Below are 27,791 nucleotides of genomic sequence, written 5' to 3'. Positions count from 1 at the left end.
GGTAACTGGATCCAAATAAAAAATGGCGGCGAAGGAGGACGAGAATTCTGTGTCATACAGCTTGGATCATTTTACCGAACTCAAAGAAGTAACATCATTGATCGAATCAATAGGAACCATATGTCATGATAATATTTTACTCGAGGCTGCAGAGGAGCGGTTAATTCGTAAGTGTAGCATGTTTTCTAATCTCCTAGTTTTGTTTCATTTACTTGTTTGTGAGTATGTTATTAATTAAGAGCTCAGGCTTCCATCCAAAATTTCCTTTTATCATGCCCACTACCGTGTATAAAAATGGTTAATTTTCAGTTATATTGAATAAGTATCAGGAACAGCCACATTTGTTGGATCCGCATTTAGGTAAGTAGTGTAAAGAATTTTCATAGTTATCGATTTGTATGTACTGTGTTTTACAATATTGTAGAATGTTTACATATTCTCTTAAATTGCCATTTTTTATCCTTAAGAAATAAGGACGAGATCTTTACTCAAGCGTTGCTTGGACTACTTTCTCAAATAGGAAACCCGTCTTATAGTAGAGTGGTAAACTTTACCTGTATAAACAATGTGTGAATGAACAGATTACATTAAGCTACTTATCAGTAGGTGACTGCAGAGTATAGTTTTAAGCTGTCGGCAGAAGTTACCAAATAATACTGAAAATAATAAAAAAAAAACTCTCAGTATTCATTTTTCTTTCTCTATTGAAATTTTGTTAAATATAGAACTGGGCAATTCACATTTGTGGTTTATTTTCTCACTTTCAGAAAGCCTTGTACAGAAATTGCAACATATAGTCTGTGATGCATCAAACCCAGCTAAAGTGATTCAGCAGGGATTCAAATATTTATATTTAATCACCAAGGTCTGTTTCCAATTGATCATGCATTTAGATACCATTTTGACACAATGAATTGTTTGTCCTCCCATGCTGTTGGAGCTGTATATGATAAGAAGTGAAACATCACGTACATGTATCACACACACAACCCACAATTCGTCTATTCGCTGTGATGAATGGCCAATTTGCATGAACAACTCAGCTGATGAAACCCCATCCCCTCACCCTCCCCCCTCTTCAGAAACGTTCCCCCTTTATTCATCACTTATATACAGTTCTGCATGATAACAACTGGCAAGGTTGACTAGAGCAATTGGGTTGCCATATAAAACAATTAGTATTGGACTTTAAATAAGTATTTTCTGAGGACACAAAGAATGTGGTTGTAAATTATCAATTCATACTTTAACTGTTTGGTAATCTTATAGATTTGAGACCCTATAATTGTAATCAAACCTTCAGACTGAATTACTTTAGTCACAGAGAGTGATCAAGGGGCTAGCAACCCTTGTTGCTTATAAGAATGTTGTCATACTTTAAAAAGAATTTTAAGTATAGGTAATAACTTGATTTCAAGTGCAATTTGTTGTTAATTAGCACAAATGAATATTCAAAGACAACAAAATTACACAAGTGCAATTTATAATCTTTGAAAAATTTACATGAATTTTCTTAAAAGCATCACAGAAAGTCAAGACAGATGAAATTTTGATAGCAAAAGTGTGCACACTATTTTTAATTTGAACTTGTGTTACAACTTTGCACTTGTGTTCATGAAAAATGCACAAGTTTTCATCCAATCAGATGCATATAATTTTTTCATGTGTATTATTAAATGGAATAAACCAGTTGAATTTGTTTTTTACAGTATTGAGGGCTGAAGCCTATAATCATTTTGAATGGTTCTTATTTATGATTTATCGAAGGACAGACACATAGGTGACATCATCATTAACAACATGTACTTTCCTGTTTATTTTTCTCACTCAAACTTGATCAGGTCAGGGGACCAAAATTTGTGGTACGTCTGTTTTCTCATGAAGTTACCGACGTGGAACCAGTTCTTGGAATGCTGTCTCAGCAAAATCCTCAAGATCATGAGGTGTGTCATCTTTGTAGTTTTTATTTCTAGTTAATAATGTTACTACCTTATCTATAATTGCTAATGTGACACATAATTTAGGGAATATGATAATGTTTGAAAAGAATTTAGGTCAAAATGATCTCAAGTACAATTTTGTTTTGCATTTTTATACATTCCTGCGAATTGTCTTTTCTTAAGCAAAGAAAATGCAAATCAAGCCAGTTCTAAATGTCTTTAGCCCTAAATCCAATTTAACTTACAACATACTCATTTATGTACTGTACATTTTCATCAACATAAGTAGCAGTAACAAACCTTTATTTAACTAGGGTAATCCCTTCAGAATACTTAAAAGTATATCTGTTATCAATAGGAGCCCTATGACCCACTGTGACTTGCAATTGTAGGAAAATGTTATTAAATCGCAGCTTTCTAAAATCTCTCATTTTCGTCTTAGTTTCTCTTTTTTGTCAACCATGATGTATTATCCTTTGGTCAAAATAATTGTGATGTTTTTTATTAACCTCAGACCTGGGAGACACGATATGTTCTTCTCCTGTGGTTGTCTATTGTTTGTATGATACCCTTTGACATGGCTCGCTTTGATGGACGGAGAGATGCCAATAGTGGAACACAGGAGAGACGCAGGCCTGTGGTGGAGAGAATTCTTGAAACTGCAAAGGTAGGTGGGATAGACTTAAAAGCTGTTAGTATTGTGTAGCAGGTCATTTTTTTGTTCACGGTGTCTAATAGTGGCTAACTTTGAAATTCTCCATTAATTTTCCTTGTTGCAGATGTATCTTTCAGTTCCAGACAAATCAAGAGATGCTGCCGCATTAGTTATCTCAAAGTATGTTTGGTAGATCTTTGTAACAAGTTAGTCTGTATTGTCAGTTTATAATATATTTTATACACTTTCTGTATCCTCCACTTGTCTATAGGTTTGTTACAAGACCGGATGTGAAGAAAGAAAAGCTGGCAGAATTTCTGGACTGGTGTTTGATGAGGATGGAGAGAGCAAATGGTTTGTATTTAGATGCAAAGTTATAACAATCATAACACCTCCCCATTTAAATGTGTACTTCACCATTTTAATGTGTACTTGAAATTTTGGGTATCTTAGTTCCTGAATGAACCAATCAGATCTCAAATACATTTTTAATTAGTTCTTTGGGATATAAGTTACTGTGTCCACCAATCAGATTTGGTTTGTAATGTGAAACTTACTCTTCAGCAACTTAGTTCCTCAACAAACCAATGACATGGAAGAATATAGGTCAGGTCATTTCTAAATTAAGGTTTGCCTGTTTTATTTCTGTCAACAACAAATAAAACAGACAACAATAGATGGGGCATTTCTGCTTTAAGAGCAGTAATGTTTCACCATAAATTGGATGCTATCTGTACTAAATTATTCTTCTTCGAGGTTGTATTATTTTTATTAGCGCTAGACGCGTAGAAGCTTTTTGTAAAGTTTTGTCACTGTTGTAATTTTGCGGTTAAAAAAATCAGTTACATTCAGTGTATTTCACCTTAGAAATATATCGAATACTCTGTGGTTAACACAGCAATGGAAACGCAACCGGTTGCTTACAATTCCACAGAAATCGTTGACAGAAATCGTTGACAGAAATTGCCACCACGGTTTTGCCGCGCTCTTTATCAGCGCCCGAATACTAAGAAAGCGATCAAATGACCATTATCCTTTGTAAAGACTGTGAATTCATTTCCGGTGAACGTGCAAATAATCGTGTCCGCGTGATAAAAAAGAAAAAAATATCGCAACCTTTTTATGCTCGTAAACGTTCTTAAAAGCAAGAAGATTTGACAAGCTTTCCTGTCAAGAATGTGATAATGACATTACAGTAATCGTGACACCGTAACACTTATTAGAAGGCAAGCAAGGACTTGACCTGAAGACGCACGAGAAACTTATCATCTTACTTTTCCGCCCTGTTTTGCTACAGGCAACGATTGCGTTACAATTTTGGATTCTTGCACTGAATGTATGCTAAGTTGAAGCAAATCATGCTACTGAATTTAACCCAACTAATTACTACTGTATTTACGAGGAGAATTAATCAAATCTGTTTAACAAATTCCACATACAAATGCTATCATAATAAAAATTATCTTATGTGTTATAACAATCCAATGAAAGTAACTTACCGGACTTGAACGTCTTTTAAATCGCGAAATTTGCCATTCTCCATTCAGTTTCCATGCTGAGAAATTCAACTTTTCCAAATTCTAAGAAGAAATTACATTGTTACGAATGTAGTTTTCGCTTCCATCTCGCATACGATGTCTCAACTCGGAATTTACTCATTTCGCGCCATAATGTAATTTTGGCGGGGAATAGACAAATAAATGCTGTTTGTCTCTGTGTTGTGTAAAAGTTCATTCCCAACAGATCAAGCCTTGTTTTGAAATACTTAGAACGCATTCAACGTTCAAGCAAGCGATCTAATGAAATTGATTTGACAGAAGAGAACATGGCTCGTTAGCCGACGCACTAGAGTACGATCTTGGAGGAGTTATCGATCGAACGCGATTTATTTCACGGGAATTCCTATTGTGACCACAGATGTATTGTTTTCCTAAACCGCTAGCTGATTGGCCAAACCAGTAGCTAATTTCGTGGCTACGCGAGCCACAAACTACCACGAAGAATATTGATCAGCCAAACACCATGAAGTTTATTTCAACATAGTATTACACGAGCCTTGTACAGCACCTTTTGTCATGCAACAGGATATCCGTAGTTAATCGAGCCCACCGTGCCTTCTTGAGTTTTTAATTTTAGATTAGTGCAAATGAAAGCGTATTCCTTTCTTGAGTAGTAAGCTTTTTAAAAACTTCTAGGAAAATGAGACCTATTAAATCGAGAACTCGTTGTAGTATAATTCAAGTTGTTGCTAATGTTTAGCTGGCAACTTTCTGTTGATTCGCATTTCGTTCATCCTTGAAAATGTCATCTACTTCTTAGCGCCTAAATAATACAACACTCAGTTGTCCTCTTTCGCAATGCTTTTCATACCTTTCGTGTCTGCATGTAGTCGCTGATACAATGCGTACTAGGCTCAGCGAAATGTCAACATTTTCAAGATATCTTAACAACCGTCTAAAGAATCCTTGTTACTGTTTATGTTATCAGTATGAAACTTTGCTTCCGAGTCGCTGATCGTCTTCGAACAGCTTGAAGCTTACAGCCTTTGAGTCGGTGACTCGTTATATTATAACTTATGTCACATTATACTCGATCATCCTCTTTCGAATATGTGGTCGATAAAATAGGTTGCATTAAGTTGACTGAAAAGCCATCTTCTTCAACACGTCTGAACAAACTTCAAAGGACTCAGTTTAATTCTTTGTTTTATCAGTACAAGATGTTGCCTTTTGGGTTGATGACCGTCTTCAAACAGCTCGAAGCGTGCCGAGTTTGAGTTAGTTAAAAATTATACATCGATAATATCATATTGTTCTCAATTGCCCTCGAAGTTTACTCAAGCGGAGTTAGTGAAGCGTGACCATGACAGTCATATAACAGTTAGTTGTCCACTTTCGCAACGCATCTTCTGTGGTCACGAAAAAAATCTGCTCAGCGAAATTTCAACATTTTCAAGATATCTTTACAACTGTCTAAAGAATCCTTTTTAATCTTCATTTTGATAGTGTGCCTCTTTGCTTCTGAGTAGAAGATTGCCTTCAAACAGCTCAAAGCTTACAGTGTTTGAGTTAGTGAATCATTACATCATTAGTAATGTCACATTACAATCCGGTTGTCGTCTTTCGGGTCTGTGGTCAATAAAATGGTTTGCATTCAGCTGATCGAAATGATTCAGTCTATTTCTATATTTCACAAGTCGGCAATGTTGCCTCCAGGTTAATAATCGTCTTCAAACAGCTCGAAGCGTACAGGGTTTGAGTCAGATGATAATTATACATCGATAATGTCATGCTGTTCTCATTTGTCCTCTTTTTTGCAATGCTTTGCGAATCTGTGGTCGATACAACAATTTCCATTAAGGTTATCGAAACGCAACATACTTTAAGATCTCTTAACAAACGTCGAATGATTCAGTTTGATTCTTCATTTCAACAATGGGCAATGTTGCCTCTTATTGCCGGTCCTCTCAAGGAGCTCGAAGCCGTTACATGGCTTGAGTTAATAAATCGCAACATCCTCGCTAATTTCATATTACACTCAGTTGTCCTCTTTCTCAACGCTTTACGAAGCTTTGTCGATTAAATAATTGGCATTTAGTTCATCAAAATATAACGCACGTCACAAACGTCTTAAGTATCATCTAACTCTTCCGTTGGTATACACTTTTCCAACTGAGTTACGGGTCGCTCTTTAGGAGTTCGAACCATCTTCCTTCATTTTACTGGATTTTTGTTGTCAGAAAGAGACTTTGGACCGAGCTTGCCTGCCCCATTTTTACGGTCCGAAGGGTTTTTGTCTAGTTTTGTGTTCATTTGTTTTTGTGTGTGTGTGTGTGTGTGGGGATGTATTTGATTGTTTGCTTTTTCAAATAAAACGAGCAAGTTCTTTAAGAAACTGTGGTGCTGGGGTGGGGTAGGGGGGGGGTTTAATAAGAAAGTCTGATTTTATCAACTGAGTTGATAATGTAACTACTTGGTTACCGTTTCTAAGACTATTTTCTAAAGCTGACGTCTCGAGGTGAAGCCGTTCGTCAGTCTTCATGGTCGTCCAAGGATTTTTTTCCACCCCAGTTATATCAGCAAAAAAATATTTTGACGGGGTATTTAAGCAAAATGGGCAAAGGCTTCCCATGCGAGCGTATTACCATTTCGCCAAAGCGTATCTCTAGTGTGAGGTACGTAACAAGGGTAATTTATTTTGCTGCCGTTCGTTTCGAATGCGTAAGCCGCACAACAAGGAGTCATTTTTGGAGATATGGAAATCTCCCCATACGGATGGGTTGTTTCTCTTTTAAGATGACGTCTTAAAGTTTGCGAAACAACTCTTTCTTTAGTTCGTTGCCGTTTTTGGCAAAAGACAGATACCGATTTACCTTTCTGTAAGATCATGTCTAATTAAGAAATTTTACGTTCCATTTTTGGCATCTACAGGTACTGCAACACCATCTGAAAGTATGCCACGCCATCAAGTCCCACAGTTCTGGCCTTTGGTAGATGTTGTCGGGGTGTAATGTACATTCGGCCCTAACATCTTCAATTGTAACTTCTGCAATAAGGGTCTAAAAGTGAAGAGTCCGTGAGGCCTATGCGATATCATGATGGGTTAGGTTTAAAGTGATATGGTTAGGGTTAGGGTGATAAGCTTAGGGTTAGGGTGATATGGTTAGGATTAGGATCATAATTCCATGATGTTTGCTTTTGTTGTTTTGTGAAATGTGTGCGATGTTGTAAGATCCACTTCTAGTTTCATTATTTTTAGGATAGCAATTTTAACGAACCCAATCTATCGCGTAGGTTACTTATCTGATCCCCGTAGAAAACGGCGGCTCGGAATGTAGAACGTAGGCCTACGGGCCTTTCGGCTGGCTGTGCCACTGGCCATGAAGGGAATCAAATACAGCTGATTCTTGTTCTTTGAAAGAAATTAGTATCTTAATCATGTCGGGCCAAAGACAGTTTTGTCTATACCATGATGTCATACCCCAACTGATTAACATACTAATTTCTTTACTTTCTTTATCCACCCCTTGAGACTTGCTATATATTTGGCTCACTCTACAATGCGCTTTTTGCACAAGAAACTCGGTTTCTGTTACTTTTTATTCCCCACGTGAACAAGAATCAGCTGTATTTGATTCCCTTTGTGGCCAGTGGAGAGGCCAGCCGATAGGCCCGTAGGCCTACGTTCTACATTCCGAGCCGCCATTTCCTACGGAGAGCGGATAAGTCACCTACACGATAGGTTAGATTCGTTAAAGTTTCTATCTTAAAAAAAAATGAAACTAGAAGTGGATCTTACAACATCGCACACATTTTACAAAAAAGCAAAAGCAAACATCGTGGTATCATGATCCTAATCCTAACCATATCACCCTAACCCTATCCCTAAGCTTATCACCCTAACCCTAACCCATCATGATATCGCGTAGGCCTCACGGACTCTTCACTTTTAGACCCTTATTGCAGAAGTTACAATTGAAGATGTTAGGGCCGAATGTACATTACACCCCGACAACATCTACCAAAGGCCAGAACTGTGGGACTTGATGGCGTGGCAGACTTTCAGATGGTGTTGCAGTACCCGTAGATGCCAAAAATGGAACGTAAAATTTCTTAATTAGACATGATCTTACAGAAAGGTAAATCGGTACAACTAAATGGATATTCAAATAGGCTTCCGCACCTTCGAAAAACTCGAATGATCACCTGGTAGTGAATTAACTGACTTTACAGCCTGTACCATAAGCGTCAGTGGGAGGCTCCAGTACTTTAATAATGAGAATACACGTCATCGACCATAAAGGTGCGCATAAATCATGAGGAACGGCGTAATCTCCCTCAAACAACTGGTATCTGTCTTTTGCCAAAAACGGCAACGAACTAAAGAAAGAGTTGTTTCGCAAACTTTAAGACGTCATCTTAAAAGAGAAACAACCCATCCGTATGGGGAGATTTCCATATCTCCAAAAATGACTCCTTGTTGTGCGGCTTACGCATTCGAAACGAACGGCAGCAAAATGAATTACCCTGGTTAAGTACCTCACACTAAAGATACACTTTGGCGAAATGGTGATTCGCTCGCATGGGAAACTTTTACCCATTTTGCTTAAATACCCCGTCAAAATATTTTTTTCGGACATAACTGGGGTGGAAAAAAATCCTTGGGCGACCACGAAGACTGACGAACGGCTTCACCTCGAGACGTCAGCTTTAGAAAATAGTCTTAGAAACGGTAACCAAGTAGTTACATTATCAACTCAGTTGATAAAATCAGACTTTCTTATTAAACCCCCCCCCTACCCCACCCCAGCACCACAGTTTCTTAAAGAACTTGCTCGTTTTATTTGAAAAAGCAAACAATCAAATACATCCCCACACACACACACACACACAAAAACAAATGAACACAAAACTTGACAAAAACCCTTCGGACCGTAAAAATGGGGCAGGCAAGCTCGGTCCAAAGTCTCTTTCTGACAACAAAAATCCAGTAAAATGAAGGAAGATGGTTCGAACTCCTAAAGAGCGACCCGTAACTCAGTTGGAAAAGTGTATACCAACGGAAGAGTTAGATGATACTTAAGACGTTTGTGACGTGCGTTATATTTTGATGAACTAAATGCCAATTATTTAATCGACAAAGCTTCGTAAAGCGTTGAGAAAGAGGACAACTGAGTGTAATATGAAATTAGCGAGGATGTTGCGATTTATTAACTCAAGCCATGTAACGGCTTCGAGCTCCTTGAGAGGACCGGCAATAAGAGGCAACATTGCCCATTGTTGAAATGAAGAATCAAACTGAATCATTCGACGTTTGTTAAGAGATCTTAAAGTATGTTGCGTTTCGATAACCTTAATGGAAATTGTTGTATCGACCACAGATTCGCAAAGCATTGCAAAAAAGAGGACAAATGAGAACAGCATGACATTATCGATGTATAATTATCATCTGACTCAAACCCTGTACGCTTCGAGCTGTTTGAAGACGATTATTAACCTGGAGGCAACATTGCCGACTTGTGAAATATAGAAATAGACTGAATCATTTCGATCAGCTGAATGCAAATCATTTTATTGACCACAGACCCGAAAGACGACAACCGGATTGTAATGTGACATTACTGATGATGTAATGATTCACTAACTCAAACACTGTAAGCTTTGAGCTGTTTGAAGGCAATCTTCTACTCAGAAGCAAAGACGCACACTATCAAAATGGAGATTAAAAAGGATTCTTTAGACAGTTGTAAAGATATCTTGAAAATGTTGAAATTTCGCTGAGCAGATTTTTTTCGTGACCACAGAAGATGCGTTGCGAAAGTGGACAACTAACTGTTATATGACTGTCATGGTCACGCTTCACTAACTCCGCTTGAGTAAACTTCGAGGGCAATTGAGAACAATATGATATTATCGATGTATAATTTTTAACTAACTCAAACTCGGCACGCTTCGAGCTGTTTGAAGACGGTCATCAACCCAAAAGGCAACATCTTGTACTGATAAAACAAAGAATTAAACTGAGTCCTTTGAAGTTTGTTCAGACGTGTTGAAGAAGATGGCTTTTCAGTCAACTTAATGCAACCTATTTTATCGACCACATATTCGAAAGAGGACGATCGAGTATAATGTGACATAAGTTATAATATAACGAGTCACCGACTCAAACGCTGTAAGCTTCAAGCTGTTCGAAGACGATCAGCGACTCGGAAGCAAAGTTTCATACTGATAACATAAACAGTAACAAGGATTCTTTAGACGGTTGTAAAGATATCTTGAAAATGTTGACATTTCGCTGAGCCTAGTACGCATTGTATCAGCGACTACATGCAGACACGAAAGGTATGAAAAGCATTGCGAAAGAGGACAACTGAGTGTTGTATTATTTAGGCGCTAAGAAGTAGATGACATTTTCAAGGATGAACGAAATGCGAATCAACAGAAAGTTGCCAGCTAAACATTAGCAACAACTTGAATTATACTACAACGAGTTCTCGATTTAATAGGTCTCATTTTCCTAGAAGTTTTTAAAAAGCTTACTACTCAAGAAAGGAATACGCTTTCATTTGCACTAATCTAAAATTAAAAACTCAAGAAGGCACGGTGGGCTCGATTAACTACGGATATCCAGTTGCATGACAAAAGGTGCTGTACAAGGCTCGTGTAATACTATGTTGAAATAAACTTCATGGTGTTTGGCTGATCAATATTCTTCGTGGTAGTTTGTGGCTCGCGTAGCCATGAAATTAGCTACTGGTTTGGCCAATCAGCTAGCGGTTTAGGAAAACAATACATCTATGGTCACAATAGGAATTCCCGTGAAATAAATCGCGTTCGATCGATAACTCCTCCAAGATCGTACTCTAGTGCGTCGGCTAACGAGCCATGTTCTCTTCTGTCAAATCAATTTCATTAGATCGCTTGCTTGAACGTTGAATGCGTTCTAAGTATTTCAAAACAAGGCTTGATCTGCTGGGAATGAACTTTTACACAACACAGAGACAAACAGCATTTATTTGTCTATTCCCCGCCAAAATTACATTATGGCGCGAAATGAGTAAATTCCGAGTTGAGACATCGTATGCGAGATGGAAGCGAAAACTACATTCGTAACAATGTAATTTCTTCTTAGAATTTGGAAAAGTTGAATTTCTCAGCATGGAAACTGAATGGAGAATGGCAAATTTCGCGATTTAAAAGACGTTCAAGTCCGGTAAGTTACTTTCATTGGATTGTTATAACACATAAGATAATTTTTATTATGATAGCATTTGTATGTGGAATTTGTTAAACAGATTTGATTAATTCTCCTCGTAAATACAGTAGTAATTAGTTGGGTTAAATTCAGTAGCATGATTTGCTTCAACTTAGCATACATTCAGTGCAAAAATCCAAAATTGTAACGCAATCGTTGCCTGTAGCAAAACAGGGCGGAAAAGTGAGATGATAAGTTTCTCGTGCGTCTACAGGTCAAGTCCTTGCTTGCCTTCTAATAAGTGTTACGGTGTCACGATTACTGTAATGTCATTATCACATTCTTGACAGGAAAGCTTGTCAAATCTTCTTGCTTTTAAGAACGTTTACGAGCATAAAAAGGTTGCGATATTTTTTTCTTTTTTATCACGCGGACACGATTATTTGCACGTTCACCGGAAATGAATTCACAGTCTTTACAAAGGATAATGGTCATTTGATCGCTTTCATAGTATTCGGGCGCTGATAAAGAGCGCGGCAAAACCGTGGTGGCAATTTCTGTCAACGATTTCTGTCAACGATTTCTGTGGAATTGTAAGCAATCGGTTGCGTTTCCATTGCTGTGTTAACCACAGAGTATTCGATATATTTCTAAGGTGAAATACACTGAATGTAACTGATTTTTTTAACCGCAAAATTACAACAGTAACAAAACTTTACAAAAAGCTTCTACGCGTCTAGCGCTAATAAAAATAATACAACCTCGAAGAAGAATAATTTAGTACAGATAGCATCCAATTTATGGTGAAACATTACTGCTCTTAAAGCAGAAATGCCCCATCTATTGTTGTCTGTTTTATTTGTTGTTGACAGAAATAAAACAGGCAAACCTTAATTTAGAAATGACCTGACCTTTATTCTTCCATGTCATTGGTTTGTTGAGGAACTAAGTTGCTGAAGAGTAAGTTTCACATTACAAACCAAATCTGATTGGTGGACACAGTAACTTATATCCCAAAGAACTAATTAAAAATGTATTTGAGATCTGATTGGTTCATTCAGGAACTAAGATACCTAAAATTTCAAGTACACATTAAAATGGTGAAGTACACATTTAAATGGGGAGGTGTTTCATGCACAATTTAAACCACTTATTGCAAAGCTTATTGGGCCTCTTCATCCAATGCTTGCAAATCCCAGCCTTTCCATGAAAAATCAGAAGCAAGCACACTCTGGAAGGGCCGTCAGACATTCAAATCGAAATATAACCTCTTAATTGCCATGTTGTTTCTCCTCTGGACTCTTTCCAGATGAGATCATTTTTTTAAAAAGACTCTCGTTTGTGTTTCTATCTTACCAGGAGAGACAATGGATGGAATGCTGCTGTTGACAGGGATCTTGACAACATTGGTCAGTTAAAAATTTCATAGTCTATAGAGTGTTCATTAGACAGTTGAACTCAGAGAATTCTGTGGCTTCTATGCAGAATTCTCTGCCTAAATTTTGTTGGTCGCCACTACTTTTTATTTAGACATGTAGTATAAATTCCTGTTACTTTACGCTTTTCCTTCTACTATGTTTTTCAATGAAAACCTTGAGTATGTCTTGAAGAAGCTCACAATTAAAATCCTATTCACCCAAGTTTTGGTGTTTTCATATAATTCAATATCTGGCAATATTACATAAATTAATTCAAATTTGAGAGCCATTAAATATGTTTGAGGTCTAATGATCAATAATTATGATCAAACCTTACCTGAAGTAAATCTGCAGGAGTTAAGGCTTATGCATACCCTCCCTGCATTTCATGTTGCCTTTCCACGTATTCCACTGACTCATGGATAGACTGATTGATTAATTGTTACCATAACACCAAATGATGAAATCTCATTTTGGCTTTGTCAATTACTCCTTGGCTTTTCAAGGCTCTGCTTTTCAAGCATGGAAAGAGAGATGACTTAATACCATATGGTGAGTAAATTTCTCTTTGGTACAACAGTGCACAATCTGTAAGGCTTACAATAACTTTTTGCATAAGCAGCAGCCAATGATTTTATAGGCAGCTGTACCTTGACACCCAAAGAGGAAAGCTTGCTTCCAAGCTAAACAGACAATAGCAAGAGTTCATATAGGGGGCAGCAGACTGTTAATATCTGGCTTTTACTGAAACTCTGAATATGAATTGTATGTCAACTTTCAACTTTGTAAAACTTTGACAAATTGAAAAAAGGTTTTCAAGATTATTGAACAGAGTTATGCAATACAGTTTTGTTTACTCATTATTTTTCGTATCAATAAATGTAGATATTGATGCTAATCTGCATTATATTTTTATAAATTCTTAGCTCCTATAGTTTTGAAGCAAATAGGGGTGCGCGAGATTTCAAAGATTAATAACACACTGCTTAGGAAGCTGAATATTAAGCTTACACAGGTAACTATACATGCATTGATACATTGAAAGTATGTTTGAAACATAATGATCTACATGAAAAAAATTATGTGCATCTGATGAACTGAAAACAAGTGCATTTTTCATGTAACATGTATGCAAAGTTGTGCCACAAGTGAAAATTGCAAATAGCAAGCTCACTGCTAAAATTTCTTCTGTCTTGAATTTCTTTGATGCATTTTTCATGTTAATTATTATCTAGTAAAGCATTATTTCTTACATAATTTGGTGTAAATAAGCAGTTATAAATTTTTCAAAGCCTACAAATTGCACCTGCCTCTTCAGGCTTGTGCAATTTTGCTATCTTTGATTTAATTTAAATTTTAAAAAAATTTACTTGTGCTTATTAACACCAAATTGCACTCAAAATCATGTTGTTACCTATGCCTAATAAATATAGTGACCACTCAGAACTGAGAGTGTGACAGGTTTGTACCAGCTCTGTACATTTCATAATGAATGCTTCTTTCCATACATTTCTTGTAGCGTCTTGGTTTGACATTTCTGAAGCCAAGAATAGCAGCCTGGAGGTTAGATCTACTTAGTCAAATTGATTTCAGCTTGGAAACTATTATTTTTTATCAATTTATTATGCTGCCTTACGATGATAGTCATTGAGAAAAGTATATTTCCACTTGGTATATTTTAATTGTGACAAGGCAGGGGCTGTGAGGCATCTATATGTTTGCTGAATTCACTAAGCTGTTTTTTTTTGTGTTTACTGGTAGATATCAGAGAGGGAGTCGATCTTTGGCTTACAACCTTGCCAATCCATTCTCTCAAGAACAGGTAGTTTATGAAGTGACACCCAGTCTCAAATTGGCTGCTTCAAGACCTTCTTCCAAACTTACATGTATTTCAGTGTTGTTGGTTGAGATTTGGTGTTTGTAGAAGTTTTCCAATTCATCAAACCTGTAGTTTGAAAGGTTTAGAACAGTCTTTACATCAAAGTTCACCTCTCTTATAAATTTAATTGTTATTTCAGAATGAAAATGGTCACCACACAGCAGGACTAAACACAGCTGAGGTGAGGGATTTTTTTTTAATCTTGTAACTGTGCAGACCACGTTTTGCATGTTTGTCTGTTTGTTTTGTATGACTCAACTATTGATAGACTTTTTAATAACAGGTTATTATAGTGTCAATGCTGTTATTTTATCGCTTCAAGTTGATTTGGTTTTGAACCAATTTTTATTGTATTCCAGGAAGAAGATTATGATGTTCCTGAAGAACTAGAAGATATCATTGGTTGGTTTACGATCTCCTTTTCACTACAAAATACTTAAAACTTTTTGCTGAATTCAACAACGTTGAAAGACTTTTGCATCTTGCTAGTCAGTGAAAATTGTAATTGATATGTTTAATAGAATTTGATGACAGTAAATATTTATGAATGTAATAATTTGCAGAGAAACTTTTGACTGGTCTCAGAGATAAGGATACCGTAGTGCGATGGTCAGCGGCTAAAGGGTGGGTTGGAAAATTTTCAATATGGAGTTTTTCAAATCCTGAGTAAACCTTTGACGGCACGAAAGTGTAGTACATGTGACTGAACTATGAAATGTTTCTTATTAAATAAGGATTGGAAGGATAACTGGGAGACTTCCTCAAGAATTAGCCGACCAGATTGTGGAAAACGTCTTAGAATTATTCAGGTGTGAAATGTTATCAATGTATCTACAATCATCTCCACGTTAATTATGTGGCTACAGTAGTTGAACTTCGTGTGGTTTAGCTTAATGCTACATTTGTAACAACAAATTTATTTTTTTGCAGTACTCGAGAATCAGATTGTGGCTGGCACGGAGGTGGGTTTTTAACTGCTTTTGGAGCATTGTTCATGTAGCTAAGCTATTTCACGGCATTTCGCGGATGTTGATTCGCTACGTGAAAAAAGAGCGATTCAGTTCGCACCGATTTTAAACATCTGTGGATACTGGGCGACACTTAGATGTTGCTTAAATGTTGTAGAGTTTGTTAATCCTTGTATTTGAATTTTCTGTAGGTTGTCTAGCTCTCGCTGAACTCGGTCGTAGAGGACTTCTTTTACCCGATAGGCTCCCTGAAGGTTAGAAGCTTTGAAATCAACACAATAAATCTCCTCAAAATATCTGGCACAGAACGGCCTAAGGAAACGCACAAGTCAAAATTACATAGAGACTATACGAATCATCGGCAATCAAAATTTACGCGGAGTTTCCGGATTAGATGGGCAAACAACTTAAACAGTTTGAGCAATCATGACTTTTCCAAAGTTTTTTAAATTCTCCCGCCTGACAGTTACAATACTTCAACAGGTGTTTTTATTACAGAGAAAGACTTTCCTGGTCACATTACTTACACGAATTTAAGGGAGAATTCTTTGTGAATCGCTCTAGCAATTTAACTTCTCTAGTATCATTTTTTTTAAAATCAATTTTCGATGTGTAATTTTGTTTAATAACTGGTATGATTTAAGTTTGGTTATTTTTTCTATTTTTTAGTTGTTCCTGTTGTGCTGAAAGCCTTGTCGTATGATGAAATGAGAGGAACATACAGTGTTGGTAAGATTGGTTCCCGTACGCAACTTGCATTGACGGGATTATTCTTTCCGAAAGCATGTATGATTGTTCGTTCTTTTTTATTTTTTTCTACTTCAAAGGGAGCCACGTTAGGGATGGCGCTTGTTATGTTTGTTGGTCATTCGCCAGAGCTTACGATCCACAAGAGATCCAACCGCACGTGCACGGCATATCCAGGTACGATTGATAACAAGTTCAATAACGAGCGGCTATTTAACTTCCCCTTGCGAGTTAAGGATTGAATGAAGAGTGATGTAGTCTTTTGATGGCTATCCGAAGGCTGGAGAGTTCAGAACTAACACGAACTTGCAGCAGTCTAGTTCTTTACTTTTTACTCTGATAAAGGGTCAAAAGTCGGGTTTGCCCTCCTAAGTAGGAGCTTTTTATTTTTTTTTATTTTTCTTGACAGTTCTCTAATAACTACTGCTCTGTTTGACCGAGAAGTGAACTGCAGGCGGGCTGCGTCGGTAAGTTAGGAAAGACCATTTTTTTAAAGTCTACACAGTAGAATTTAGCCCATGATTTGGAGATCATTCACATTACTTATCTGCACTTTACGTCATTTCAACGACTGTTAAGCGATAGATTTTGATGTGTTTTTGTTTTCCTCGGTTTTGTGAGTTTGGTTGTTGTTTTTTGTTTGACTTATTTTTTCTGGTTTTGTCCTAGTTTAATGAGCATTTGCCCTAAAGTCCAGTCTCTGAACACTTAGAAAATAGTTTATGCCATAAAAGTTCTTGACAACTTGATTGAATTTCAACTCAACTTTATATTTAAAACACAAATGATCTTTTTTTTTCCCTATAGGCTGCATTTCAAGAAAATGTGGGAAGACAGGTCAGTTCAAATGAGGGTATTTTGAGAAAAAATGTTAGAGTATAATAAGGTGTATTTGTCTTTCAAAGTTTCCTGCGTTACTTGACCATGTTTTAAAAAAAACTTTGTAATTTTCAATTTTTTTATAGCTTTCGTTCTCTCTCAAAACTATTTCATTATAGTGTTAAGGTAGTTTTTCTTTCTTTTTTTTAATAGATAACTTTTTTTGACGTTTTAGGGAACTTTTCCTCATGGCATCGATATTCTTACGATGGCTGACTATTTTGCGGTTGGGAACAGAGTGAATACATACTTGACTGTAAGGTAAAATCTTAGACTGGAATAATATAATTTTGTCCTTTCTTATCATTGTTAATCCTACCAGACTCCTTCGTTAAGTTCAATTAGAAATGTTCTTTTGTTTTCAGTGTATCAGTAGCGGAGTTTAAGGAATATACAAAGGCGTTGATTGACCATCTCGCAGATGTCAAGTTACAACACTGGGATAGGTACGATACACATGTACACCCTGCTGACGATCTTTTCGAGTGATCATTTCTAGGTCAGAATTCAGTTTGAGGACAATTTCGAGGACAGATAGTCTAGGCACAAATTTGGACGCCATTCAGGGCTGTGATCATTACAGTACACCTCAAAGTTTTTATCAATTGAAGGTTGAAATCGTTCAGGGAAAAGCTTGGGTATTATTTGAGGGTTGAATGGAATCATCTTCGATCACCTCACGGCATGTACAGGGTTTCCTTTCAGTAGATCCCTACAACACCTCGATCATCAGGAGGTAGGCCACGCACATCTTCCGGAAGACAAAAAAATGTCCTTCACTGGAGCTTGCTACTTACGGGAATTATCAGGAAAATGTTGACAGAATTGAAGCTTACATGCATTATCTATTGTAAGTTTATCCTCGTTTAAGCTTGTCTTTCTTCCTTGTCAGAAACATTCGAGAACTGGCGTCTCAAGCTTTACACAATCTAACTCATTCAGATCCAGAATACATGGCTAAGACTGGTATGTTGTCGATTATCGAGCCGTTTCAATGATCGTATCTATTTTGATAGACGTAGAAATCGTCTAGCAACGATACCTCGCCCAGCGTTAAGAATGTCGATCGAGAGAGGCCGCCCAAAGGGGATGTATAAAAGAAACCACTCTTTTTTAGGGAAACCTGACGCCATTAATCTCAGGTCCAAGCTTTGCTCAACGTATGCGTTTTTTCGCATCTTAACACAATCTTGTCAAAATACATTTTTTTCTCGTTTAGTTTTGATAATTCCGTGCTAGATCTAACCAATATCAGCGATGTATTCGTAACGTTTTTAGAAAGAATCGGGTCAAGTGAAAAAAAATTTCAGGTATAGATGGAGAAGAGGGTACTCTTGCATATCAATTGTAAAGAAATTGTGAGAAAAATATAAGCTCTGAAAATTGTTGTGTATCCTATTCAAATTTGTTTTTCCCAAATCTATTTAAATACAACTTAAATATGTCCTTTGTTGTGCCTGGCCAACAGATGAGAAATCTGGGCGATTGTCTCTTATGTCCTTCAGCTCTGTTCAATCATCCTTTGAGCCACAAATACTGCTTATAGTAACGTAAAGGTACTTAGTATTATTGTATTGCTTAAAACTCTTCCTCTGTTCTTTCCTAGTTTTTCCAAAAGTGCTTTTACAAATGAACAATATCGACCTGAACACGCGCCATGGCTGCATCCTGGGTTGCTCTGAAGTTATACACGCTCTGTTTCTCTACGCTAAGGAAACCGGAAGGTATTGTTACAGACATTAAAGATTTTACTTCGTTATTTTTATAATTATTTTGACAAATAAATTGAAAACTGCACAGTTAAAGATATTTTAACGATTCTTATTTTAGATTGCTGACAGACGTGGTCGACAAAGATTGCTTTGAAATCGTGAAAGACTTTGTACCTCAGGTAGAGTTCTTATTTGTAGATTTAGGTACGATTTTGAAACGGGTAACTTTTCCTCTCAATTTTAATACCTCATCTTCCAAAAATATATTGTATGAAAATAGATAAATTTATTTGGTAGATAGAGTGATTTGATGAAACATCAACTTCTGTCATTCAGTTATTTTGCGTCGAAATTTATAGCATCTTGAGAGAAGAGTTACCAACAAAACCATGGTAATTGGTTTGAGATGGTGTTTTCATGTATAGTAATCTTTCGACCGCCGTTTAGACTTGTTTTGAATGACTTCTGGCAGAAGCAATATGTTGAGAGGCTGATAAATTTCATGCGCAATAATTCAGATATGACTTTCTGTTTTCTCTTAGCTCAACTCAGCAAAAAGCTTCAGGTGAGATTTTAAACAACAATATCATTCTTCAGTTACTGAGCATGTAACGAGCTTCGATTTCACCACGACGGTAACGAATTGTACTGAAGAGCTATATTTGAAAGATACAGTGACAAGAAATTACGCATGGCACTTTCTGTTGTCAACTTTATTTGGTCATTTTTTGATAACTAGAGAATCACCATCTGATTTGCAGTATGAAGTGAAACAATTGCTGTGATCTCGCGTCTAGCGCAGCGAGTTTCATGCGAGAGGATCTTGATCATAACTTGTGTTTTCATTTCTTTTTCAGAGGTCTAGGAGGGGACTACATGCGACAGGCAGGTATGGAGTGTTATTGTAGTCACTTTTTTGTTCCTGTCATCTTTATTAGAGACCTTAAGATTCTAACAGGAGTTTGACGAAGAGTTCGAGATTCTCCTGTATTGAAACAGTGCGCGCGCTCTAACCTGCGTTAAGTTGGCGGGAAAACGCCACAGCCGTGAACATATTATGACGGATTTTTCCTGGAAAACTCACGATATCGACACGTGCAATTGTGAAGTTTTTAAATCAGGAGAGGATTCATCCCTGTTGTATTGCTGCTGTAATATGTCTGCACTCAATTATTGATCCTCTTTTTTTACTTCCAGTTTGTCATTTAATAATGAAATTGTCCTTATCGGAATTACCTTGGCATGGAGATCAGATAATTGGTGAGAGCTACAGTAATCATATTTCAGTTCCTTAAGAAATGAGGCTTTTGAAAAAGTGACAATGTTTTCTCCTGCTCAATTACTTAATGGTTCATTTCTTCTTGCGATGATTTGATATATTTGTCTTTATTTGTCTGGGTGGGTTCGCCAACATTCGTGTCATGTCTGAGTATGTTCACGTTTTTCGTTTCTTTTTCTCTTCCTTTCTTAGGCGTATTTCAAGACACTATCGATGACAACCTCTCCCACACAGAACCTGTTATACAGGTGACATTTACCCCGTGTCAATCTACAGTGGATTTTCTGCTGCCTACTAATATTAATTCTGTTCTCCTGAATATTTTAGGAAGGAGCTGTTCGAGCCCTCGGTGCTTTATGCCAGCAGTATTACGTCAAAGACGACGGTGGAGCTATTGATGGAATACAAGGTAATGGAGAAAATTATGTAGTTTCTTGCATTTCATTTCTTCTAGTGAATGAGTTGGTAATTATTGACGAAACAATGGACTACTATCTTTTTTGCAGATAGAATCATCACACATTACGTTGGGCAGTTAAAAAGCCCTTCCGAGTTCTCAAGGTGAGTAAATGCATTCATGGAGCCCGTGTGGTCATGTGACCTTTCGCTTGTTCTTTCATTCTTCCGTCTGTACACCTACTCGCTCGCTCAGTCCCTCGTTTGTTCTTTCGTTCGTTCGTTTGTTCGTCCGTTCCTTCTTTCGGTCGGTCTGTCGGTCAGTCGTTCGTTCGTTCCTTGGTTCTTTCGTCGGTTCGTTCGTTGTTTCTTTCGTTCGTTCGTTCGTTCGTCCGTTCCTTCTTTCGTTCGCTGGTTCGTTGGTTCGGTCCTTCTTTCGGTCGGTCGGTCGGTCGGCAGTCGTTCGTTCGTTCGTTCCTTTGTTCGGTCGTTTCATTCATTTTGTGTATCTGACTCTTGACTTCCTTATTAAATATTGTGGTTGTGATGATGGCATCAATTCAGGTGAAAATTTTTTTTTTTTTCTCTTTTCTATACTTTATGTCGGATGTAATTATTCCTATTTCGTGTAAGTGATACACCCTTCACTTCTTTTTTTTTTCTATTAGAGTTGGGTTCGCTCAAGCTTTAGGATTTTTGCCAAAATTCATGTTGTCATCCAGGTTAAAAGTGGTAAGTACCATTTCATTTTCCTCCACTACAAATCACACGGGATGAAAAGTGCTTGCCTCAAAACGTAATAAGAGTCATCGTTTGCGATTCACTGAGGCGTCTGGATGTGGCATTTTTTCACCGTTTTCAATGTTTTATTTTGTATGTTGTAAGTATATTTTGCTTTGAGCTAGTTTCGAAATCATGTTGGATATTGTTTCTTCAATTTAATAAAACCTGGTTTTCGTGAACTAAATCAGTTTAGTTTACTTTTCACCGTCACACACTGACATACTGACGCGAATCCATGCCAAATTCTAGATATTTTAAAGCTCTCGATTTCCTGGATTCGGAGTCTTGAGACCACCATTTTCATTTAAAATATCAAATCTCAAATTTATCGCTGTGCTTCTGTTCTAGGCATTTACAGGTTTAATCACAGCTTCACAGGTAGCGGATGATCCAGGAAAATTTGCTGAATCAAGAAGAGAGGCACTTAATTCTCTTGCAAGGTATTTCAAGAGACACAATTTGTTTGCATTGTGATGTGTCACTGCTTTAAGCGCGTCGTCAACCGTGATCATTGTTATTGTTCTAAAACTGGAATTGAAACGATTAGTCCTATGGCAATAAAAGTCAGAAAGTTGTATGATAACGTTCACTTTTCTCGTGGTTGCAGAATCGCTTGCACCGTTGGATTAAGTAGGACTGGAGACGAGGAAGAAATTGTCACAGAAAGCAGTCTTCATGAACTTTATGAGGCTTTTTTCGTTGCTATGAATGACTACACGATTGACAGCAGAGGAGACGTCGGAGCTTGGTACGATAACTTCCTTGTTGTGGGAAAAGTAACCCCAAACATATTTCTCTGTTTTACAGACGTCATTTTATAATGTGTTTAGGTGGTGATGGCTCCCTATAAATTAACGTAACTTGTCATTTCAATTCAATCGATTGGCCAGCAGATCGGTCTATCGAGGTTGAATAAAAGTCTTGAATGTGACCCGAAACATCGGGTTTGGAGAGCTGTTAGCTGGGAAACTATATGGTAACTGTATGCTTTAATTCTGGTACAAGAAGCCAGGAAAATGTAAATTTTGATCGCATTTTGACAAATACATTTTCTCTTATTGCAGGGTGCGTGAAGCCAGCATGAGCGGGTTGGAAACCCTGACCCGATATGTTGCAGAAAACGATCCTTCTCTTTTTACACCACAGATGTAAGTAAGAACTTGGTTCTTGAAAAAAGAAAACCTTTTTGCTCCTCTTCTAATGTGTTTTCTCTAATTTTTGTGGTTTTACATCGGTCGATTGAAAACCATCTCTTCAGGTAACACTGTCGTTAGGTGCTTGGTCATATGACCCACGGGCAATCTTAGAGGGGGTCTTATTCACAGCATTGTCTCCTTCCCTAAGACCCAGTACTCCCAAGTATAGGAGAAGGACGTTAAAAATCCTATTTACAGACATATATTTAATTTTTTTTAAATGAAACTTGCTGCTCCTTTTCTTAGCTGTGAGCGGGTGATGTGCTGTCTTGCGCAGCAGTCTTCTGAGAAAATAGATCGCACGAGAGCTCATGCCGGAGAGATTTTCCTTAGACTTCTGTATATGGACAGGTGAGTCACGTGTTTAGATCATTTACATCTCGGGGAGAACAAATTCAATTGTATATCACAATTTGATATTATTTTTCGAAGCATAGTTTACTGGTAAAAATATTGTAACAGATTTTCATGTCCATGAATTTTTTATTTAAAGGACAGTGGTTTTATATACTATATTTATGTACTTATTCTTTTATTTACTTTTTTCAGTCCTACGTTGCCGCATATACCGCACCACAAAGAACTTCTCGACATTTTTCCTAAGTAAGAGCCAAGGTTTGAATATAGTTAGCCCACAGTGGGAACTCAACCTCTCGTCGTTGTGGTCTGCCTCCTTGGATTCCTAAGTCAATGGGCCGGTTATTCAAATATAGTGAAGCCGTTGTTTATCAAAACCGATTGTAAGCTATCTTGAATGTGGCTGAATCTGTAGTCTGAGCGCTCCTTTTTGTGAACTGTGTCAAGAATTCCGAAAGCTAGCAGTGGAAGGGCATTAAATTTTATTAAATGAAAACAACCCTCCTATGCAGAATAAGTGAGGCCTAGTGCTTGCATGAAACCGCGGTTTGGGTCAGACCACATGTAGACAACTGGCCCAATGAGTCTAATATCTTGCAACTGAACATCGATTGACACGGTTTTTCATTTTTCTCGAAGTCTTTTCGTTTTTTCTTAGGGATAAGTGCTTGGAAATGAACTGGAGCGCCTCTGCTGAATGTTTTCCACGAATAACGAAGCTCCTCGGTTTGGCGTCGTACAGAAGGTCTGTTCTTCTCGGCTTGACTGTCAGTGTGGGAGGACTAACTGAATCACTGGTAATTGTCATGTTCGTTTGTTAAATATTTGAGACACTTTTCACATCATCAGCACTCTCCGCACGCAAGAGCTACTGATCTTTTAAGAGAGCCTTAACCCTTTACATCCTAACATCAGTTTGCATATTCTCCATACTGTTCTTTATACATTTCCTAAGGCACTGACAAGGAGACTTTGTTTCAAAATCATGAGCTCCTGTACGTGATGATCATTTCCTTTATTCCCGTGACCTGGATATGTGAATCAGAGGTGATGTTGTGAGGAGAATTTAGATGCTTGTCACTTCGAGGGGTTAAAGGGTTGATGGTTGTTATCAAGTTGTAAACTGGTCCTGACTTAAGACTTCTTTTCTCTTCTCCTTTTTTAGGTGCGACATTCTCATTCATCGTTGCTAAGATTCTTGAAAGTCATAAGCAAGAGGTAGTTAGCCTGTTTTTTTCCCCAAATATTCATAAAATAAAAAGGAATAAATAAAAAGTTTAACAGCTCTGGCACTTTCTCGAGCTGGCTATTCATCCACTGTTTCCCGGATCAAAGTTAAAATTTGGAGTATTTCTTGAGTAAAGAGAAGAACACTGGAACAACTCGAGAAAAATCTTCGGAGCAAGGACGATACAGCAACAACAAACTGCACCATTGTGTTTCCCCATTTGATCATATCTAAACCCAGTATAGTCACTATGTACAATTCTTGTTATTACAGTGAGCTTGAGATGAACGAGATTGCGGAAACCCTTTTAGATATTTTTCGGAAGAATGAAAAAAATGACAGGCAAGTGGCTTTTGTTTTTGCTTTCGAAATTATTTATTTATTTATTTAATTATGCAACCTGTAAACACGCTCTGCTCCATCTTAATCAAAAATCTATTCTTGTGCAATTCCCATTTTTATAGTTTGGTGTTGTTGTTGTTGTTGTCATTTTAACTGATTCCCACTGTTTTTTGTATTTATTTTGTAGTGGTCTCTTTCCTTCCACTCGCCCCAGTCCTTAGTCTACTTCCCATCATTCTCGGTCTTAATCTCTTCTTTCCCCCCCTCCCCCCCCCCCTTCTTCTTGTTTTGTTTTTTGCCTTTCTTCTGCTTTCTTTTGTTTTTGTTGTTATGCTCTCGACGTCGATTAATTTCCTAACAATCTGAAATATCTATGAACATAGAATAATAGTTCCCTTATTCAAGATGCTTGATATGCTGCTAGCCAATGGCTGCTTCGAGCTGTTCACTCAGGATGAAAGGTAAAACCAACCAAAAGATGGAAGTTTGTAATATGCAATCCGTGTTAATTCTTACCATACTTAATCTACTCGTTTCTTTTTTTCCTTTGTTCTCGACTATCATTCGGCATTCTCTGGCAAATAATCACTCTAAAGGTTCTCCTTGGGAATGAAAACACTGATTTAAAATATCGTGACACAGCTTCGCAATTTTCCTCCAACGATGTCAATGTTACGATTTGTGGGAATGTCAATCTCATCTTTAGAAAACTGAAAGTTGAATGATCTTCATATGAAAAGGTTAAGCTTTTAATCACCTACGTTCAAAAGAATTAGACTTTTTGAGTCGTTTTCGCTATTTGATATCCTTTTTAATATTTTCATTGCAGCCATCCATTCTCTGCAGTTGTTTTGGACCTCACCAAAAAGGAAATCTTCAAGATTGGCGACGCTAGAAAGCTAATCACGAGTGTCAGCGTGTAAGAATTAAAACTCTTTTAAAGTTGTCGCTAGTTCAAGTGTTCACGGCTTTTAAGCAACATTATGTATTAGGCCTTCCTTAAATTTGTGACATTGTGCAATGTCGTAAATGCTCTTGTCACTAAACCGTCATAATTTGGCGAAGACCTGATGCTATCGAAGCTGGGCTATCAAGGGACACTGTGGTAAGCTCACTGCCCATCTTAACGCCGGCCGCATAAAATCTCATTTGAAGACTGACTCAGACAAAAACTGTCGCTACACATTGCCGTAAATAGCGAGAGTCTTTTACGGGTACTTTTTACCGCTTTCGAGGACGTCTGCCCTCCTATATTTGATTTGTTTAACCAAATGCTCCTCATTTTCACGCAAGCATTAAATTCAAACAAAATCTAGCTATAGGAAGCTTTTTCTCGATTTACGATGTTGGGACAAAGCTTGGCTAATTACATGTTTCCTCTTTTTTAACAAGGTTTTGTGGCCTATTACAGTTTCCAGGGGCGACAAGAATGAAAGCTTTCCAACAGCTTTCCATATTTCTTTGTCACAGATACCCTCAGGTAAGAATTTTCATGATTAAACTGCATACAAGAACGGTGAATATCCAATGCACTCAATTGTATGTATGTGGTACATACTTACAGTATAGGGCGAAAGTCTCTCGATGATTAAGGTTTTACTTCGTAGCTGCATTGTTGTCGGCCCCACCCTTAATACGCCGGTACAATACTTCATTTATGTTCAACGTATCCCTTCTTTTGCAAGGTTCGTAAAACTACCGCTGACCACCTGTACTCAGCAGTGTTGACCTATGATGACATCATACCGGCGGAAAATTTAGATGAAGTGTTAACGATACTGACCGAAACTTCATGGTGAGAGATGCGAATTTCATGTTAGTTTTACTCGCGCTCTGACATGATCTGAAAATAGATAGGTTAGTTTTGGTAAACTTGTTCAGCTGTTTGGCCTCATACAGTTAATTACGACTTTTACTTGACATGCTTGTTTTCTCAGGGATGCGAAGATTGAAGAACTTCGTGTCATAAGAAACAGACTTTGCGACATTGTAGGCATCCCTCATCCGGTTTTAAAGGTAATGAGCCTGGTCAGTTTCTTTACGTTGTATTTACTGCCATAACAGGAGATTATTAAACGTAAAAAGTTTAACTGAGACGTATTTCCAAGCGGACGGTACAGCAACTTGGTTCCACTTATTCCTTTTTCTGCCGTTACTTTTTCCATCCCTTCGTGACACTCCTTTTCAATCCCTTATGATTTTATTATTTTCAGTTATTCTTTACCCATCTTTCCACTTATCTTTTATTTTTGTTTAATCTCAGTCTTCTACGGCGCCAACCGCCGTCAAGAAAAAGAAAGACGAATTAGACAGCTACAAAGGTAAGAACGTTATTTTCGTTTTCATGATTTTCCAGTTCTCTCGTCGGTTCTTTTTATTTTTTAAGGATTTGGAACAGATATACCTGATTTCTCTCTATTTTCAACAGACTTGGTCAGTCGTGGATATTAGAACTTTTCTGTAAATAACACCCCATGGAATTCATGAGGTAGCTGCATGTGAGTGGAAACGATGCACAGTCCACCGGTTCATCTGCTGTGAGAAGGCCGATTTTCATCGGTAAACAGACGTAAAAACAGGTGGCATACGAAATCTTGGTGGTCTCTAATTACGGCGCTTGTACGTTTGGAAAATGTTCCGACTAAAAGTATTGAAGATGGACAAGTCACTGCTCTTGTGTACAGGTCTTTTCGTAACCTGGAAAGCTTTACAGATCAGTTATTTCCGGAGTGAAGCCAAGAATTATCTTTACCAGTTTGCCAAGGAGTACTCATAATCATATCAACACGAGCTGCTTTAATTTAGGCATATCGTTCTCATGGGAACATCATTTTCTTTCTGAAGAAATTTGTTAAATATCTAATTTATTTATTTAAAGAAAAGAAGCTAACATCGTAAAATGCAAGGTAACCTGCATGTGTGCGAGTGTTTGGAATATTTCTATTTCACATGATGGTGCCCGTACATTCTTTACATGTAATGAAAACCAAAATAAAAAATATCTTGAGGTTCTCTAGAGTTCGATTTGAATTAGGGCTGAACCGCTTACGGCTAAAGTTTGTTACAAACAAACAAAAAATATTTGTTCCAAGATTTTTGATCGGAAAAAGTAAAATCGCGCGACGGTCCTGTAGTTAAAAAGCTATTCCTGGATAATTAGTAGCCCTCTCCTTAATTTTTCAATGCTTCGCCTATAATTTCTCTGATTTGATAGCAAGGGAAATCAGGGAAAGAATACAGCGCACTCTAGTTAATTGTCGTGAAGATTTTGTCCGAATTGTTAGTCACGAGTTACAGACAGAATTGGACGACACAAAG

At 37.4% G+C, this 27,791-nt stretch overlaps 1 protein-coding gene across 1 annotated transcript; it reads left to right on the top strand.

Moving 5' to 3' along the window:
- On the top strand, nucleotides 1–27,466 carry LOC131789846 (tubulin-specific chaperone D). Its single transcript, XM_059107023.2, has 49 exons — nucleotides 1–167; nucleotides 310–360; nucleotides 768–865; nucleotides 1,842–1,943; nucleotides 2,455–2,607; nucleotides 2,720–2,775; nucleotides 2,867–2,949; nucleotides 12,649–12,698; nucleotides 13,214–13,259; nucleotides 13,634–13,722; nucleotides 14,227–14,270; nucleotides 14,469–14,529; nucleotides 14,726–14,767; nucleotides 14,946–14,988; nucleotides 15,150–15,210; nucleotides 15,321–15,395; nucleotides 15,517–15,548; nucleotides 15,746–15,808; nucleotides 16,224–16,283; nucleotides 16,382–16,478; nucleotides 16,711–16,768; nucleotides 17,109–17,138; nucleotides 17,356–17,441; nucleotides 17,546–17,626; nucleotides 18,073–18,146; nucleotides 18,787–18,904; nucleotides 19,011–19,071; nucleotides 19,435–19,457; nucleotides 19,750–19,781; nucleotides 20,090–20,152; nucleotides 20,364–20,419; nucleotides 20,499–20,580; nucleotides 20,678–20,732; nucleotides 21,236–21,299; nucleotides 21,699–21,790; nucleotides 21,958–22,098; nucleotides 22,415–22,498; nucleotides 22,793–22,897; nucleotides 23,096–23,149; nucleotides 23,562–23,700; nucleotides 24,069–24,121; nucleotides 24,405–24,473; nucleotides 24,857–24,934; nucleotides 25,303–25,392; nucleotides 25,866–25,953; nucleotides 26,159–26,268; nucleotides 26,411–26,489; nucleotides 26,737–26,794; nucleotides 26,902–27,466. Exons 1-49 carry the CDS (start codon nucleotides 23–25, stop codon nucleotides 26,922–26,924), a joined length of 3,597 nt encoding a protein of 1,198 aa, XP_058963006.2. The 5' UTR covers nucleotides 1–22; the 3' UTR covers nucleotides 26,925–27,466.
- The last annotated feature ends 325 nt before the right edge of the window (nucleotides 27,467–27,791 follow it).

Source organism: Pocillopora verrucosa, chromosome 8, assembly GCF_036669915.1.
Source record: "Pocillopora verrucosa isolate sample1 chromosome 8, ASM3666991v2, whole genome shotgun sequence".
Classification (NCBI taxonomy): Eukaryota; Metazoa; Cnidaria; class Anthozoa; order Scleractinia; family Pocilloporidae; genus Pocillopora; species Pocillopora verrucosa.
This window is presented reverse-complemented; position numbering and strand designations above follow the sequence as displayed.